The sequence below is a fragment of the Natrix helvetica genome, assembly GCF_964273705.1.
Source record: "Natrix helvetica genome assembly, chromosome: 4".
Classification (NCBI taxonomy): Eukaryota; Metazoa; Chordata; class Lepidosauria; order Squamata; family Natricidae; genus Natrix; species Natrix helvetica.
This window is the reverse complement of record NC_138550.1, coordinates 38,230,121-38,250,136: the sequence shown is the minus strand read 5'-3', so window position 1 is coordinate 38,250,136 and position 20,016 is coordinate 38,230,121. Positions and strand designations below refer to the sequence as shown.

At 33.1% G+C, this 20,016-nt stretch overlaps 1 protein-coding gene across 2 annotated transcripts in view; it reads right to left on the bottom strand.

Annotated features, from left to right (window-relative positions):
* Positions 1–547: 547 nt before the first annotated feature.
* EPHA3 (EPH receptor A3) overlaps positions 548–20,016 on the bottom strand; it is a 221,491-nt gene continuing 202,022 nt past the window's right edge. The window contains exons 12-17 of one of the 2 annotated variants that reach the window (XM_081953309.1): positions 18,643–18,704; positions 17,205–17,414; positions 16,277–16,426; positions 13,409–13,602; positions 4,703–4,858; positions 548–3,209 (exon numbers count right to left, since the gene is read on the bottom strand). In XM_081953309.1, coding sequence (XP_081809435.1) covers positions 3,104–3,209; positions 4,703–4,858; positions 13,409–13,602; positions 16,277–16,426; positions 17,205–17,414; positions 18,643–18,704 — 878 coding nt within the window. In that variant the 3' untranslated portion in view covers positions 548–3,103. The remainder of the gene's footprint in view (positions 3,210–4,702; positions 4,859–13,408; positions 13,603–16,276; positions 16,427–17,204; positions 17,415–18,642; positions 18,705–20,016) is intronic. The other variant, XM_081953310.1, reaches the window with a different exon arrangement.

Sequence of the window (20,016 nt, the reverse complement as noted above, 5' to 3'; positions counted from 1 at the left end):
TACTTTATATCTTTGTATGGTGTCTTCAGATATGCTTCAGATAAAGCATATCTGAAGACATCATAAATGCTTAGTTTTACCCAGTAAGGGTCACTTATTCGTGTTTTTATTCATGTATAATTACTTTTTTGGTCAATCACTAGAAGAAACAGTGCCAGTAATGTGCTTGAAGAGTGTACAAGCCAAATTATTTTAATAGAAGCAAAGATTGACTTTGGTTTAATTTCCCCTAAATGTGATTTATATTATTGAAGCTGTAGCCATTGGACCCAGGTCTAGCAGTAAGAATCATTTACAAATAGCCATCTATAGCCTGGGAATTGCTAATGAAGCATTTTCATGGATATGAACATTGAGATCCAATAAGAACATTCAGAAGTTTTAACCTTATGGTAAAGTAGTTTAAATAATACCAGCTAATGCAATGAAGCCAAACCTAAATCAAAAACTTAGTTAAGCAGATGCTGCAAATTTAATGCAAAACCATAAAAACTCATACAAGTTTTAAACAATCACCTCCGCATTCCAATATGTAAAAATACTTTCATTATGTTTATTATAAAAATATAAAGGTTTCCACTACAAATCATTTTACATTAGTAACAGGCCATCTATATTTGCACAACATAATAAACTAACTGAGTAAGTAATGCTTTGAAATAAATGTTAAAGGTAAATTCAGATTTGTGAGTTCCAATTACATCTTTACATCTCGAGTTATTGGATTCTAAAGTACAGCAAACACTATGTTATATGTTAACAGAAATAAATAATACACATAAAACAATATTTTAAGATACAAAATCAATTATTACATATTATTTGTAATGACTGTGGTTTTTTAAATTTTTTTGATGTAAATAATTAAAGGCAGGTGCTGTACAGGAAGATGGCCACAATTTTTTTATTTCCTCTACTCCACAGTTAAAAATTTTACACTGCTAAGTTTACATATGTACATGGGATAGGGGAAATGGGGGCTATAGAATGCCCTTTAGGAGTACAAAAATTGTAAGAAAGAGAAGACTAAGAGCTTTCTAAAAACCCTCTTAGGAGGAAAAGAAGCAATTCTCCCAAACAAACTATGACACCCATTCCAAGTAATGAGCATACTCAAAATAATGTTCCCTGGCATTACTAGATACTGTGATAAAAATAATAGTAGCTAAAACTTAAATCTATTTTGAAATTTTGATGAGCTCTTTTTCTTTTCTTTTATAGGAACTGAAAATTGATTCTAATTTTTCCACATGCTTCCACATTACTGAGAACAATTCTGTTATATTTATTTTACCTTATTCCCTACTGGCATGGATGTTTGCAATAAGGCATTAATATAAATTGGTGTCATTATTAGTATGAAAGTTTTAATTTTATCCAATTCAATTTCTTTCAGAACTGTTACATCCTATCAGAGCATTTTAAGATGTTCAATGCCCCCAGAATATTATGAAAAATGAACTCATACTGGAGGAATAGTAAAATTATAGAACGAGAAAAGAAGTTCCATGTATAACTAATATTTTTGCAATGTTACTTTATCCATTTTCAAATATGATTACATACTATATTAGATGTCACAGTTTCTGCAAGTATTGGACATTAAAATAATTGTTGCTAATTACTACGGTATAAAACAGGATGTTCAAAGAAGGCCAAAGACAGCAAAAGGACATGAATAAGATGACCGTTCATTTAAATAGAATTTCATATCCATATCCACATGCTGCCTTGTAACAACATCATTATTTGACCTATATTGTGACCTGTAATTCAAAGTGAGAAAATAATATTTTCCAAAAGATAGCCTCTAGTGTTACTGATCAAAATACATGGTAGGTAATTGTGGTGGGTGGATGTGTGTGTGTGTGTTTGAATTCCATTGAAAAAGAAGATGGAAGAAATTCTGATTAACACAAGAAGCTAACAAATGGAAGACAGTGTTGTTTAACCCTTTGTAAACAGGAACACCCTCATCTGGGAGCACCTAAGAGTATCTTTATTTTAATCCTAGGGCAACATAAGCAAAGAATTCAACTATCAAGTAACCCATTAAACAGTTAAACATTTGATACACTCCAAAACTATCTGAATACTGTAACGCTTAAGTACATGCAATTAAATAGTTCCCAAAGAATATTCCCCATGTGAAATAAGATTGTTACATGGATTGTTCTGTGTTAAAAATATTGTGCATGAAATTCTCCATATTTGTATAGGAAGTATTGTATGTTTATGAGCATTCTTGTATGCACATCAGTTCCTTTGCAGTGAGATTTTTATTAGAAATAAAATCACATGAGTTTTATTGATTTTTTTTCTCCCTCTTAAATACTGTTGACAGCCAAAGTTTAAAGAAATTTGGCATTTGGCAATCATTAATCCCAGTCAAAACCTATATAAATATAAACAAGAGGAACATTTTTAAAGGAAATAAATATGCATTTTATATATATAAAAAAGTTTTGTTTTTAAAGAACACACCCAGGACAAGTATCTGTGAAGTATTGCCTTCATTTTCACCCAATTATCATTCAGATTTACCATCCACAGTCAAAAACAGAATATTGCAAGGATATCATTGCAGATATGGCTAGACAAGTCTGAGGTATTATCCTCGAATATGCTTACAAGATTTAAAGAAATAAAATGCTATGTGCCTATCCTTTCCTTATATTAAAAAAAATACTGTTTAATGCTGTTGTCAGTCATTCCAATCACAGTATTACATCCACTGTTTCTTTTGCCTTTTACGATATTCAGTCTATTAACATTTGAATGGCTTAAGGTTACATGGATTTTTTAAACACTTTCTTTTTTTTTCTTCCATTTTATGTTTGAGCAGTCCATTATTACTTAGGGAAGAACCTCTCCTTCTCCTTCAAGAGTAAGAGATATAAAATAAGTTTTTCATTCCTATTTTAAGGCAATTGAACTCTTTATGAGTCTTTTAATGGGCTTGAAATTTCACGTTTGTTGCAAATTGCCCCATTTTGTTGCAACAGCGCCTTTTAAGTCTCACAATTTTCCACACGTTACCAGGACCTTTTAGTAATTTTTCTCACTTTCTCCAGATGAGTCCTGAATGCTAGCATTTGGTAATTTAAACAGGAACAGGGCCATTCTTTGTATGCATTTCCAGAGATTTAATACTGCTAATAAGTTTTTTCTGTGGTCCAACAATCGTCACCCCAATTTTCTTCATGTCACTGAAAAATAATAGCAAAAAAGTTATCTAAGTTTTTATTTTTATTTTTAAATAGGAGGCAAGTGACTCACTTTAACACACAAACGTATACACACACACTAAATAGTAATTACCTTTCTCTGATTCTGCTAAATATTGAGCTGAAATTTAGGATGGGAGATAGAAAGAATCCTATCCAATCTTCTAAAGATTAAAGGTATCCAATTCCATTTATACCAACAAAGAAGTGCTGTTTCTCTAGAACTTAAAAATGCATTTTGGGCATTTCTAAGTCCAAGGAAAACAGCCCTTCTTCTTTGTTGGTATAAATGGAATTGGGCCTATCTAGCCTTTAGAAGACTGGATAGGATTGAAATATCTCAATGGATGTCATCTAGAAAAAGATTGAGACATACTTCTACAGTTTCAGAGTGCAGGATATGGGACAATGGATCTAGGTTATAAAAAATAATTCAGCAATGAAATCAATTACATAGAAAGGTGATTCACTCTTCTGCAATAGAAATGTTAAAAGAGATGCTGGGCAGCTAACTTTGAGTGATGTGTTAAATTGGCTTCCTAAACTAATCAAGAGGTTTGACTTGGTAGGCAAAATAAACCTCTCCAATCCTAAATAGCTTAAAGAATTGTGCTGGAGTAACTATAATATTTGTAAAGAAATTTCAGATCTTGCATGACTTCACTGTAATGGTAAAAGAATATGAGTTAGACAAGAATGGCAGCTGCCCTGGATATCAATGGCTAGTGTGCATTCTGTTATTATGTGGATTTTATAGCACAAGGTTTGCTTATAATAACTATTACCATGTGGGTGTTTGACTAAAGTGAATGAATTACTCAACTGACACTAGGTTTCAGGTATGAAAATTCCTTAATCCTTATGATACCTATGCACCCTAAGTTAGATATATGAGTGCTGTAATAAAATACATGATATTTGCAAGATGTCAAAGTGAACAGAACAATATTGGAAAAAAGATATTGAAAATATCAAAAGTGTCATATTTAAAATACATTTGGAACCCCAACACATGCATTTCATAACTTAAATGAAAAGTTTCATAGAAGCATTTAATGGTATGGTATTCACAAAGGCTCCTGGCACCACATATATGCAACTCCAATGGTTATTAGCAGCCTGTAGATTTTTAAGACGCTAACCAGGATCCCCACTTGATTTGAAGGTCTTGGGGAAGAGTAATTGGAGATGGAGAACCAATATGGATTTTACTGAAGTTTGATGAAAATGTTTGACTACACAGAGAATATCTTTCAAGTCCTCCCACAGTGTTTCTCTTTGTTTTGGGATTTAAAGGATGACCTGGATTTTAGAAGATTATTTTTCACTGAGATCCCTTTTCATTTCCAAAATTAGACTTCAGCACTGAACGCCTATAAAATGTGGACTTCTCAGATACCTTTTACATTCTTAATTTGGGAAACTGAAAGAAAATTGAAAAGAAAGTAATAATATATCTTTAATAAAACTCTTACTCTGAGGAAATATTGGCTATTGTATCACATGAACTGTATTCCACTCCTGTGAATATGTCTTTGCACTGCCCTATCCGAATACCATTGAGCCAGTCACCTGTTGAGCGGAAGGGTGAGATTTCAATGCTACTTTGGTCCAGTAGGAGGTTTGATGGCCTAAGAATAAAATGAAAGCAATAGTAAGACAAAAGAAATAAGACAAGATTCATCTTCATTGTATTGTCAGTCAACACAGGTGATCTATCTGTATACATGTACACAGCTGCCAAAGCAGACAATATTTTGTTTTTTATTATTTTGTGTTTTATTTGTTCAGTGCAAAACATCAGGAGTTTCATATTCTTTTGAACAGACAAATTTCAACTGGTCAAAATATTGCAATAATGGTTTTGTTGCATTATACCAAATTACACCCTTGCTGTAGAAGCTATGCTTATTATCATTTTGTTGCTATATGCAATTCAGGGTGTTGTTTATTTTCCATAAAGTCTTGTAAAGCTTAGGGCCTGGTATCTTAGAATGGCCTGTCCTAATACTCATATAAGCCAAATACATATAGAAAGCACCTGTTGAAAGCTGTGTCCTATTAGGAGATAATTTGCAAAGATATTCACTGAAAGGAAAGAATGTATAATTGTTCTTCGGGCCTATACTTAGTTTTCCTATTCCTATTTCCTAGTAAAAAAATGATTTCCTTATGTTTACTTTTATTTATGTTTACTTTTATTAAATTATTTTCTGTAACTCTCATTGTCATTTGCATATTTAATACCTTCCTTAAAATTTATCAAATTTAAAATTTGAGGGCAATCTTTGAAATCTTCATTTAAAACTTTTGTAGGTTATGAGCAGATCTGTGGCTATATTTGTGCATTTCTGTGCTTTAGTGAGATTCCTTAAATGTTTTAAATAATATTTGTGGTTTACAGATGACACAGCTTAGTTTTCTATCTCAATACTATAAGATGTCTTAAACAACAGCAAACCAGTGAAAGAAACTCAACATGAATTGATTTTCAGCAATAATGCTGCTGAAGGAAGATATAGGTCAATCTCTCTTTTCATTTTTGTAATCTTTTCCTTATATGATGCAGCCAACAAAATTGTTGACTCTAATATGAATTTCTGACATTTCAGCCAAGATATGTGGTACTGACACTACTGGGAGAAATGGTCCGTAACCATGACCGCTAACAACATGTTATAATGGAGGTAAAAGACAAGATTATGTTTTCTACATCCCACATGCAGCATTCATAAAGTGAACCTTACAGCTCTATCAATAAATCTATTATGACACCTCTCAAACCTCAGCCTACCTGCCTCATTTCACCTTATAATAGGGCTGACTCTATCCCAAATTCCATAATTTCTCCCACTGAGTTCCCCTTGTCTCTTCACAGAGTTATGGAGCTATTAAAAAATACTGGATGGCACAGGAAAGATTTCATGTATTACATAATAATCTGCATATTTCATATTTCTCTTTCTCTCTTCTAATGGGTGGAAATCCATTGGGGACTTTGCAGATTATTCTAAACATTATAATTTTGATTATTATTATTATTGTTACATTAATAAGGAAAATACTGTTTCAGGAGTACTATTAATGGCATAATATATGAATTATATTATATCAACCACTGTGATAAAAACCTAGAATGTGCCCATTTATGTAAGCACCTATTAGCCACCTTCTTTAATATGAGCTGATGTTTAGAGTTTTATTTTGAATGGCTTGCGACTATTAAATTATTGAGGCAAAAGAAAGCTTTGAGTAGATGTACAATTCTTCAGGACCACATATTCACATAAGTCTCTAGTTTTCTGCCAGTTTTTCTAAATTTTCATTCAAAAATAAATAACAAAGACATTTCATATTAATCATATCAAAAGTGACTAGCTGGCTCCTATTTGTCTCATGAAAATGACACTTTTAATTTCCAATTTACCTGAGAAATGCCTGAGAAGTTGTAATTAACCTATCCTGCTCCTTTTTTTAATGTTTTATTTTTTTTTAAATGCATTAATTTAAGAAGCTCCCCCCCAAAAAGAACAAACCAGAGAAAGAACAAAAAATAAATAGGATAATAAAAATACGGAGAAACTATTTTTTCATGTTTACTGATATTATGCATTTAAATATTAACTAATTTTAATTCAAATAATCACAGCATTGTGTAGGATGTGGCAACATAGCCAAAAGGCTACTTTCTTCCTTGGAGAGGACATCTGGACAGTTTATCAATGAACAGGAATTTGTTTCTTGCTGTGAACAGTCTGTGATGTCTCCTCATGAGTACCAAGGGAATGCAAAGCTTTCAGAGCATCTGCATTTACTAGCTTCTAGCCCCCCTCCTCCCTTTGACCCAGCCCCTAGACAACAGGTCTAAACATGAAATTTATGGGCTGGGTTATATGTACCATAAGCTTACACTTTTACTAGACAAATTAGATAGACTGCAATGCATGCAGCTGTAAATGATGTCCTGCAGGGTTCCACCTGATCTTTCACAGCTTTTCATAAATCAGGTCCTACTAGCGTCAGACTACAGCCATTAAAAAGAAATCATGGAAATTACATTTTTGCTTACTAGAAGTGCATGAATTTTAGCCAACATATTTCTAGCTTGCCTTTCCTCTCTCCCACTTACTAGATTCTTAAATTGTTCTCCCTAGGGTGGTGCACACATATCAAGGTATTTTTTGTATAATTGCTATTGAACAGAACACTAAGCATAGCAGGCTGCATATGGTTTCCATAAATAAAAGGACAGCAGTCTACTCAACGCTGACATTCCAGGGTATATGTTCAACCAACAGACTCTTGCAGTTGGCTTTTATGCACCAACCTGTTATGTTAACAGCTGGAATTAACCTTGTTCTTCTTCAGGAGATCCCTGGTTTGCTGTCATTAAGATCGACGTTGCCACATTGCAAAGAATTTTCTGTCTTACAATATCATGTCTCGAAATAAACTTATACATAGTAATGCTTTGCCTCCCACTGATATAAATCACTGTTCTGAGAGCATCAGCTGCTCGGTGAGAAAGAGATATCTCTATTTCTAACTGCTACGATCAAACCTTGCTTGTATTGTACAGGCACCATTATGCTACTAATAAAACTTTATTTGATTTATTTGATTTGTTATGGCTGCCTATTCCAGAAGACTTTGGGCAAATCCAGAAAAACAGTAAAAACAATTTGAAAAGGTTGAAACCCACATATGTTGTCAGCTCAACCAGAACAATAAAGGGTATAAAAATAAAATAGAGGCCCAACTAAGCATAAGAATCTCATAAATCACAGATCAAAAGTCTGTGAACAAAACCAAGTCTTAAAGACTTTTGAAGAACTCTAGGAGAGTGGCTGCTCCTCATATCTTCATATCTCTGGAGGGATTCTAATCCAGAGGACATAGGCTAGATAAGGTACTAGAGGGGCTTCTGGATTTATTTTTATTATCTTATTAACAGTTTACTACACTTTCATTCTAGAAAGCAATTATAGTCATATCTGCCCATGAAAATAATCCAAAATAGTATTGTCTCATCATTGTCTCTCATTAAGTTCAACCAACAGAACACAAAAAATGTGCAAATTTTTGAATAGCGTAGACCTCTATTCAAAATCAAGCAGATATCATCCAAACTAGGAAAAGGTAAGAAGCCATCTTTTCTGTTACTCTGCAATTATACAGCTATACTTTATACTCAAACCACTTGTCAGGCACACGAAAACAAAAGATGGGATAGAGTTCAAAAGTACTAAGAATTTATTTCATGCTACCTGTACACAAGAATTTGATCTACTAATAGTTAAGGAAAGTTGACATTATATAAGAGTAAATGGAATTCACTAGGGTCTAGGTTTAGGTCTCTTCTGGGACCAAAAAGACTCCAAATTGATGATGCATTTGACCTTGCCCTCAGGCTCAGGCTGGTCATTTCCTACACCAGGCTAGTATTAAAATAAACTCCAGGACTAGAATTCTTAGAAAAAAATAATACAAGTTTACTTTATTGTTTATAGGCTTAAGGAAACAGTTTTTTCTTCCAATATTAATTGTGTTGCCAAATGCATTTACTGATGTAACATATATTATCAGGAGTCCTGAAAAGTAAAAACACACTAAGGAAGCATTGCAAAATTGTATAAGAATTACTATTTCTGATTGACTTTTTTTACTCCTGTGGGTACCCTTGTAACCTAGTTTCTTCTGTTACTGCTATCTTGTATTCTCAATGATAATTGTGCAGAAACATTTTTGAGCTAAGCTTCCATGTCAACTTGAAAATGAAATAGCAAAGCCTTTTAGTGAAATAACTTGTCATATTTGATTTCTAAAATTTTATTGAAAATACTGAACATCTCAAATATGTAATTGTCTATAATTGCTGGCAGATACTTTTTTTTTCAATTTTATTAACAAACATGTAAAATGCACACACACACAAAACTTAGACGTACAGCACATTTACACAATGCAATACAAACAGGAGCTTCCTGTTCTTTCTAATAGCAATTATCAATCGATACCGCTCACCTTATATTATTTCCCCTTCTATTATATTTCATTTGGATTTCACCATTCTTAACTTTCTTATTTTACTCATAACTATTATTTTTGAGTTTTGTTATATTCCTTCATTGATTCTTCTTTCCTCCATTCACCTATACCATTTGTCCCATATCTGATAGAATTCTGATTCTTCCTTTCCCTGAATTTCTTTAGTTAATTTGTCCATTTCAGCATAATCCATAACCTTTCTTATTATTTCATCTTCACTTGGAGTTAGTTTGTTTTTCCATTTCTGGGCAAAGGCAATCCTTGCCACCGTAATTATATGTAGTATTAAATACTGGATTTCTTTTTTGTATTTTGCAGACATTATTTCTAATAAAAATATTTCAGGTTTCCATTCTATTTTAACCCCCGTTATTGCCTCCAGCCAATTTTTGATCTTTTTCCAAAACATTTTAGCCTCCTCACAGGTCCACCATAAATGATAATATGTTCCGTGTATTGATTCCCATTTCCAACATTTTGGGGAGGTATTTGTTGAGATTTTAGCTAACCTTGTTGGTGCTGGCAGATATTTTTGTTTGTACTTTGGTTACATTATGATCACTGTACTGAATACCTATGATTAGAGATTGTAAAATTCTAATTACTATTTAACAAATGAGTGGTGATAAAAAATTAAATAAATAAATAAATAAAGCCAGTTGGAGGACAGATGAGCCCTTTATATATTATTGGATAGTTACTCAGGAATTGTAGAATTGGGTCGACATTTTAATATAGACAGAAGAACCCAGGTCAAATATTTGTTCCCATAACATCTTAGCCCAACTGGATCACAAGAAAATGCTTCCTAGCATTTTTTCCACAACTAAATAAAGGATCCATTTTTTTCCAGATGATCAAGTGTTGATCCATTAATTGCAACAGGAACTGACCAACAGTTCATTGCCCAAATCTGACATCATGGGCTGAGAGAGAGTGACTGATCCAAAGTCACCCAGCTGACTTTCATGCCTAAGGAGGAGTAGAACTCTTGGTTTCTAATCTGGTCTCCTAGTTTCTAATCCTAACCCTAATCCTAACCCCCCCTAACTTTGAACCCCTATAGATTTTTACCTCTTTTTCACAAATTGATTTTCAGAGTGGAATTCAAACAGTCTCATTCTATTACAATGGGATACACAAGATTATTTTTTTAAATCTATGTAGTTCCCAACTAAATTATATCCATTTACAAAACCTGATCATTATTTTGCCACTACACTATCTTTGATACTGTTCTTGTCAATCCTTAAAGTAGACCAGATATGAACACTAAAATAATTTTCTTTATAGTGTTACAGTTAACAGAATCTTGCAACTCTGACTATTGTCCCCATTCCCTGCCTTTATTCTAAAGACAATTAAGGATAGTAAAGTCTGAGATATTTTATAAAATTCCATTCTTGGTTTGGATTCAGATTTGTTTTATCTGACCATTGTCCCTTCCTCATATTCATCAAGGTTATACTTAGAGCTCATAATTCTGTTTAGTTTTTGGAGACAAATCCTTCTAATTAACAGATGGCAGATGGGCATACAAAAAAGATCCTTAATTATTACATTTTTTGGATTTATTATTTTGGAATTGGCTATATCTACACCTACATCTCTATCTCTCTCCCTGTTTCTGTCTGTCTGCTTGCCTGCCTGCCTGCCTGGCTACCTATCTATCTCTCTATCCATAAATATAAATCCTAGCAAACACAAGCAAATGCAGCTTTAAGCCCAATAATTTAACAAATGATTACAGCATAGGTCTCCTCATGAGAAAACATTTAGTGAAATGTAATGACCTTGTAATGAGAAAGCGACTTTTGTGAATCACTTAATGGTTGGCTTTATGAATACATAGTTTGGAATAGCTATCACTGAAAATGATATATTTATACACCAGACTTTAACCTTGTTGTCATTTCTACTGACTGTGTTGTGATTCTGACTCTTAACCCTGGACCTCAACTTTGGATAATGGACACTATTAGATATTTCAACCTTCAAGTGAACTCTGTGTGTAAATATTGGCCTAGCTTGAGAATCTGCTTTATGTTGTCTTCAATATATCGTGACCTGTGTTTATGACTTATTAGGTGCTTTAACACTTAACCAACCCACCATGCTGAGACAGGACATAATAGATAGCCCTATCTTCCATTATTTTATTTAATCCCCTTTTAAAGCCATACCACACAACTTTGACTAGACTGGAAGCTTTTGTTGATACAAGCTTCCTTTAGAAACCATGCTGTGAATTGGCTTGTTAAATACAATTAAAATAACCATACTTTGTTGCCTTTTGACAACCTGCAGCTTACTCTAGCCAGCTTCGAGCTCCTTTAGGCAGTCATTTCTCTTGCCCTTATATAGTGAATATCTCTTCCCCTTATAGAGAAAAGATACTTCAGGATTTTATTTCCTCTGGTTTTTGTTTGTTTTATTAGCAAATTTGATTTATCCATTTAAATCCATAGGGATAACCAACCAATGGCTCTTTAGGTTTTGCACATTTTTCTTGTTTTTAATTTTTATTCTAATTTTAACTTTTTAAGAAAATGGTTTTTGGGGAGGAGGTATGCTTTGAACTGAAATACTTAACAGTAATTTTCAGAGCTGGAAGATAAAATAATAAGAGAAGTTGTGCATAGAAATGTGATTTTTATATAAACGGATTTTATGATCTCTTTCAATATTGCATTCTTGGATGACAAATGAAAGGTTGGATCTAGGTTAATGATGATTCATACATCATACTGGGCAAACCATATAGCTGCAAATGCCTTGAGCTATTACTGACATTGCTAATTTTGAGCTGTGAAATGTTAATCATCGGGAGTAATCTTGCAATTAGTTTTCTGTGTTGCATCTTTCTTTTCAGAATATACAACTTATGTGTCCCCTACTAATTTTATGCCGCTATTCTTATCCACAAATCTCTTTTGTTTGGCTTAAAATATAACTGCAACTTTGTGTACTATATACAGAAGAGTCATGTCTTGTGGTTTGAATGTTTCTCGTCTGCATAGTTAATCAACAGTAAAGTGCTCTTTCATCATGCTAATCTTCACATACATTTCATAGTATTTGCTGAAAGAGAACACTGCAGAGATATTTCCACCTCTCCCTCATAAAAGGAGAATGGATCACATGCCAGAAATGCTTCATAAGCTGCATCTTGCTACACCTAATGAGCACAATAGCTTACTAACTATGACACATAAGGTCATGTCTAAAGCCCTGCTTATCTTGGACCCATCTTACCTCAGAGAATAATTTATATAACATTTCTTTCCTTGCACACTGTGGTAATCATAGGATTAGAAGAGACCTTGCAAATGTTCAATCCAATGCTTACCCCACAACATTAACCTCTTTCAATTAGTTATTGACAAGTTGGCAGTAAACATTTATTGATACTTGTGGAGTTTAGGATTAGGAGTGGATAAGGATATCTAATGTACAGGCGGTATACCCACCTCAAAAGAATGCAAGTTGTTAAAATTAATATATCAGCTTTCTTGTATTTTATTATTGGTGTTCTATAATCAGTAGCAACGGAATTGTGCAAAATTATTCTGATATGCAAACAGTTGATGTGGAATTCTCTGCACTGCAAGATCTGTCATCGCTGTTTACTGATCTTCAAATACAGACGGTAAATACATTTTTTCTTTTTCAGAAGGATTTGGCCTCGGCAGTGAATTGTGAATTGTGTTTTATTTTAGATATCAACAAGAATACACATGCTGCTTAAATTCTCAACATATCTAGGCTATTCAGGTCCTGAAATTTAATAGCATTTAATTTAAATGCTATTAAAATTTATAACATTTAGCACATACTTTCAAATTATATGCTGAGAAACAGACAAATATACTCCCAGACACACACAACAGTCTTGAAATAAGAGATAATCAGGATCAATTCTTCTGATGTCATGTCAATACTCATTCAACATGACCACTCAGTTGCAAAGTCTTGTTTTGATATTACTTATATTTTTAAATCAAGCCTAAAGAATGCCCTGGAATGCACTATTGAACTGGAGTATTCTGTCTTCCTAACTAATATTTCACAGCAAATATTTCTTTTGCCACAAAACAAATTATAGCAAGTTATAAATGTATATATTTTGTCACCTTGCAGCTGCATTGGTGATGATTTTTAAACTGCTGGGGTTACGGATCAGCTTGTCCAAGATGCTGACAATCTGCTCAAACTTTGGTCTGTTGTTTCTGTCTTTTTGCCAACAGTCCAGCATCATCTGATACAAGGCAGCTGGGCAGTCCATGGGTGGTGGCAAACGGTATCCTTCCTCCACTGCTTTAATTACCTGCGCACAAGGAAGACAGTTTGTAGAACCTGAAGGACATTCAGTTCACTTCTCCTTCCTCGGTTCTGAAAATGATATGCATTACGTAATCCAATGTGGAGGCTTAGTAATTAAACAGATGTATTTTATTCCTAACTATTGTGAATCATGCCTATTCTTTTTCATCTCCAAAATAAGCCACTTGACAATAAGAGATACAAAACATGACGGAAAAAGCAGAGGATAATTACATATCTTTGAAGAAAGTGACACTCAATCTTGTCCAATGTTTAAATTTGATTAGACCAAATACAACTCAATTTAATACATTTCCTACAGTGCTAGCTTAATTACTCCGAAGAGAAAACATCTGCATCACTGCTGTACATTCATCCCCACCTCTTTCAATGGTCTTATAGGAATTGTTATTTGAGATCATATGAACTTAGAAAATTGCTAGATATCAGTTCATAGTTTAGCATTATTTATAATGACTAGCAACGAATCTCTTGGGCTTCAAATGGAGGACAGTTTTCTATCTTTAACCGGATTAGCCAATGACTGAAACAGAACATACCAAAAACACAACAATCCTGCTTCTAATATTTAAATATTTCAGAATCTTAATTTATCAAAAACTCTTGCCTTGGATACAATCCAATAATACATACATAGAAACTCCATATGCAGGAAGAATCCTATATACTTTTATTAATATAGAAATATGGAAATGTAAACCATTAATGTAAGTTGCATTTCTGGTTCAGACAAAAAGACAAATCTTGAGCTATTAAATATCTATTATTGGCTAATACCTTAGCATTACATATATATGTATGAATGCATGCATGTATGTGTGTATTTTGCCCGTTGATATTTCAGAATTTTATGTATATATTCCATAAGAAGAGGTAATATTTGTGAAATCCCATAAATATTATTAAGCTAAATCTTGAAATATTGTGAAACATATGGTTAATAAAATTGCTAGAATTCTCATAACTACCATTTCTACGATACTTTGATTTGAGAATTGCTGTGCTTTGATTTACTGGCTTCAAATCAATCAAACTTATTCAGAAAATGACCCAAAAGCAGCAGAAATCTTTAAATACATCATGTGTGTATCTATTTCCTAACATTTTATAGATGGATTAATTTTTAAATTAATTATTTCTAAATAAGATAGCTCAGATTTATAATTTAATTATTGTAGTACTACATATTCAATTATGCAACAAAATGATATGTTGACATTAAGCTGTATACATACAAGGTTACACATACATTTATGACTATATTAAAAATATCAGCAGCTATTAAGAGGTTTTCAGAGCCAAATGCAGTCGTAATTAGAAACCAATTCAATTAGGTTTCATACGTGTGTTCAAACTTTATTTTAAAGTTAGTTATTACTGTGTTAACAGTAGTGACGTGTGGTAAAGTTTATGGGTGGTGAGGCTGGTGATGTCATCAGCATGAGCGGCGGTCCCCTTCATGTTGACTCAGGAAGGAGGGGAATGGGACCATGTCAGCCTCCCTCCTGCGCACGTCCCATTCCCCGCCTTCCTAAGTCAACATGAAGGGGACCGCGGAGCGTGAGCCGCGGTCCCACAGCTCGTGCTTCACGGTCCCCTTCATGTTGACTCAGGAGTCAGGAAGGAAGGGAATTCTCCTCCTTCCTGACTCCTGAGTCAACATGAAGGGGACCACGGAGCGCTCCCATTCCCGACCACGTGTGCAGAAGGCTCCTCAGCGCCTTTTCCCTTTTCCCTTTTTTAAATTTTCATGATGAGAGCGGTGACGCTCTGCCTCCCCTGCTTCCCCTGACCGCACGTCCCTGGTTAACAGTCATACAGTTGTTATATGATAGCTAATACTGAACAATTGTAAGGTGCTATTGATATGAGCAAACATTAGAGCATTCAACTCTCAGAAAGTTAGCTATGTTGGGAAATGTTGTACAGCTCAGTGGATGAACAAAATATAAAGCCAATTCACAAAATGGTAAAGATACTTGGTACATGAGAATTAAAAAAAATAAAATTATGACAGAATTTATAAGCTAAGTAACAAGATGACTATATTCATTTTTAATTATACATAAGTTTAAGACCAGAGCAAATTTTATTTGTGATATATGCATAACATGAGAAGAAACTGTACTGTCAAGTAAATCAAAGTAAATCAAGTGCACAAAATGACGTTTTTATTTTTATTGAGAAATAGTACATTCCAAAGAAGCATAACTGCAAAAGCAAAATATAATTATTTAAACTGTTTACAGGAAACAGTTCTAAGAAAATCAAATAGTCGCTTCACATAACATATGTAGTACTTGAAAACATGTTCTAATTGTTAAAAACATATACACAAATATTTACTTTCCCTTTGTAAAGTTCAATTTAATCTAATCTATAACACTCATGGAATAATTCAATTAAAAGAAATCAGGAGACATTTAATGAGGAACTGTAATCACTGAAATTTTAATTTAAAACAGTTTGCCGTTTTATGATTTAAATCCCTTTTTTTTTCTTCTATTTTGTAAAAACACTAATTGTTTAAAAAGCTTTTTTTTAAAAAAAGAAGAAGCAAAAAGCCTCCTAACAAAGTAAGACTTTACCAACAAAAGGGTTTTTAAACTTTGTAATTTTTTTGCATAATAATTATCTATATAATTCAATGTACTCACATCTTGATTAGACATCTCCCAATAGGGCCTCTCTCCATAAGACATTACTTCCCAAAGAACAATACCATAGCTCCATGCGTCACTGGCTGATGTAAATTTGCGATAAGCAATAGCTTCTGGAGATGTCCAACGAATTGGAATCTTGCCTCCCTATAAGGCAAAATGACCATATACACTTATATATCTGTGCACTCTATCTTTTGAAAAGAAATCTAAACACAATAAAAACATTGTTGATTGTTTATTTGTTGGTTAGGGTTAGAGTTAGCTTTCTTTCTTTCTTGTTTACTTACTGGATTTATATGGCCACCAATCTCATAAAATGACTCTAGAGGGCTCATATAACAATCAATGTAACAGTCTTTACCAACGACAAAGCCAAGAAGCTGGCTTCATTGTGGCAGTTTAAAGTTTGATCTAGACACGGAACAAGCTAATAATCCATGCAACATAGTTTAAACCCTCCCCTCCAGATGCCAAACAAAATATTCTCTTAAATCCTTTTTCCCATCTTGCACTAGTTTATCAGAATTAGTCCATGTATGTATGAAGAAGTGAAAAATAATGTTACTTAGAAGGGCAGGCTATTTCCTCTTAATTGAAGAGTCTGTTTGACACTACATGGTTTGACACTAAGTGCAGAAGGAGTGGGAAGAATTCTGCTTTATGGATCTTCAAAGAAGAATGCAATGTGAAAAAAAGGAATAAAAGCCTTATAGTAAAGGGTTTATGTAATCTTTACCATTGTGATTGAACACAACAGAGCAATTAAAGGACAATGTACTCGCTATCACTATACTGAACAATTGCAGTCAGAGTAAAATGGTTGCATATGCACAAAGCATCTGTACCTAGTTAAGATGTATATGCAGTTTCTCAATATCATTTGTGACTCAGATAACTCTGTTTTGTTGCAATAAGAACTCACCCTTGTTGTATAGGCAGCTTCTGGATCATCTTCCAATATGCGGGAAAGGCCGAAATCAGACACTTTGCATACTAAGTTACTGTTGATGAGTATGTTGCGGGCAGCAAGGTCACGATGGACATAACCCATATCTGACAGATACTTCATGCCAGATGCAATTCCTCGAAGCATTCCCACCAGCTGAATGACTGTGAATTGAGCATCATGTTTCTGCAAACAATTTAAACAACCTTTTAGCCCTTCAGTCTATATAAGGCTTCTATTCAGAAATAATCTACACAAGTCAGTAGAGTTTGGCTTTGAAAATAGTGTGCCGAAATGCATCAGTTAAAAAGCAAAGATAACTTTGATATGTATTGCCAAATATGACATCTCTCTCTCTTTCTCTCATTCACTTGTACTCTCTCTCTTACACACATAGTCGAAACATAATGTTTACTAACCCAAACCAAATGGTTTCATTTTAATTTCTTACATTAAATAATACATGGGAACTATGATAAATTAAGATTGTGTATATTATAGATTCAAAATAAAACATTGTATCTAAACATGATCTTTGACGCAGTATTATTTTTCTATAAGTCCAATAAAGCTTCATTTTTTTCTGGCAAAACACAACGGCTGTTAGGAGAACTAAGTACTTGTATTATGGATATAGCAGCTGAAGTTGCAGAATATGTTAACATTAATATTGATAAGATTTCATTTGTGTGGTTTTTTTGTAGTTTACCTGATGGGTAAACCGGAGTCATCTGGCTACAATATATTGTGTAAATCTATAAATTAATTGCTCTCAAGTAATTAGGTTAGGAGTGTTCTATGAATGTAACCAATATGCAGATCATCCATTCTTTCCAGATATCTATATGTGGAATTTATTCTAGAATTGAAATGGAAATTATGACTCAATGTGCAGTATATATATAAGCTGTCAATCACAAATACACACACACACACAGAGAATTTTATCTAAAATGAAATCTTAGCTTAAATGCTTAGTGATTCTGATATTACACCAAATATTGCATGAAATAAATATAAGGGTCTGGTGTAAAATTATGGTATAAATTACCATTCTTCTAAAAGCTGCAGTTGCAAATAGAGCTTCATGTTGGGTTAGTTAAAATCTGCTTGCATAACAGAATGAATGCCTAAATGTGTGCTCTTACTATTGATACTGCAACTATCTGTACATTCTGATATATGCAAAGACTAATGATGCTTAGAAAAGAGTAGACATATCTTACTTGACTTGCTTTATTGCTTTGTTGACAATAATGCTTGATTTTGATCACTCTTTTCATAAAAAGTAAAAACATTTCAAAATAATTGAGGATCCATTCATCTAGATATTTATCTCTTTTAAGATAGTGGAAGGTAATTTTTAAGATAATAATTTCAGATAATTATAGGATGATATCAACAAGTCACTTACCCTGAGAAAGCTATCTAAAGAACCATTTTCCATATATTCAGTAATAATCATGACTGGTTTACCTGAAAAGTGTATTTTAAAAAGCAATTAACGGTATAACCATGGCTGTACAAAAAAAAAAAGGCAAAAATTGAGAAATTCTACAAATTATCGAAAATATGCTAAAATATTCCATAGTATCCCAAAACTGAAAGTTGCTTTTAGCTGCAAGAGTTGGATATAGTGGGCATGTATATACAAGTTCAACATTCCATCTCTATATATCTTTTCTCTACCTTTATTATTATGTCACATTTACAGAAATGATATTAACATGAGGATCAGGTCTCTACACAAAGGATCCACAGTAAGTTTATATTTAGTTATTAGATAAATATAATATTTATTTATTTAGCTACTGCTTATTTTTTTACCTTTATTTATCTAGTAATTGAAAAATCAGTTTAAATTATAATATTAGTTCAAAAGTAAAGCAAAACCATAATTATAAATAGATTTATTGGATGCAATCATTTATTTATATATTTTATATATCATAAAATAATTAAAATATTAAAAAGATCAAACTTAAACAGATGAAATATGGTAATATCTACAATAATATTATAGCATAAACCTTCTAGGTTTTTAGGTATAGTAATTAAATAGAAATTTCCATCTAAACCTATATGCAATCCAAAATAAACTTAATGATACTATAAGAACCCAAGCTTCTATTTTTCTGAATTTTATTCCTATATATAACAGATATATGAAAAAAAATGTTCATAAATACACATGCACTGTCTATATGTATGTTTATTCTATAAAAATAATGCATAAAATAATATAATTATTAGCTCTAAACCAATGGTCCCCAACCTTTATGGCACCAGGGACCAATTTTGTGGAAGACAATTTTTCCATGGACCACAGCTTTTGTTTCCCCTCTCTCGCCTGCTGCTCATTTCCAGCTGTGCGGCCTAGTTCCTAACAAGCCGGTGCGTTGGGGATCTTGCTCTGAACTATTCCCTAAGAGAACTATGTAGCATGGAATTGCATACAAAGATACATTTGGATTATCAATTCTGCATTTGAGATAGAATGAACAGAAACAAACTTACAAATTGTTCAAACAACAGAACTTTTTAAAGGGTGTATAAAATGATGCCTTATATCAAGTATTTCTTCCTAAATTTCCTTTTGTTTATTTGATTCTCAAAGCTCCAATTTGGAAAAAAAAACCCAGCATCTCTCTATTCCAGGAATTCTAGTGCCTCAGGCGCTAATATACAGGACATTATTGCTATTGTTGGCAAAAGAAGACGAAAGATCTGGATATGTAAGGACAAAAGATTACCATAGCAGAGTGCCATCATGTTCCACTATGACTAA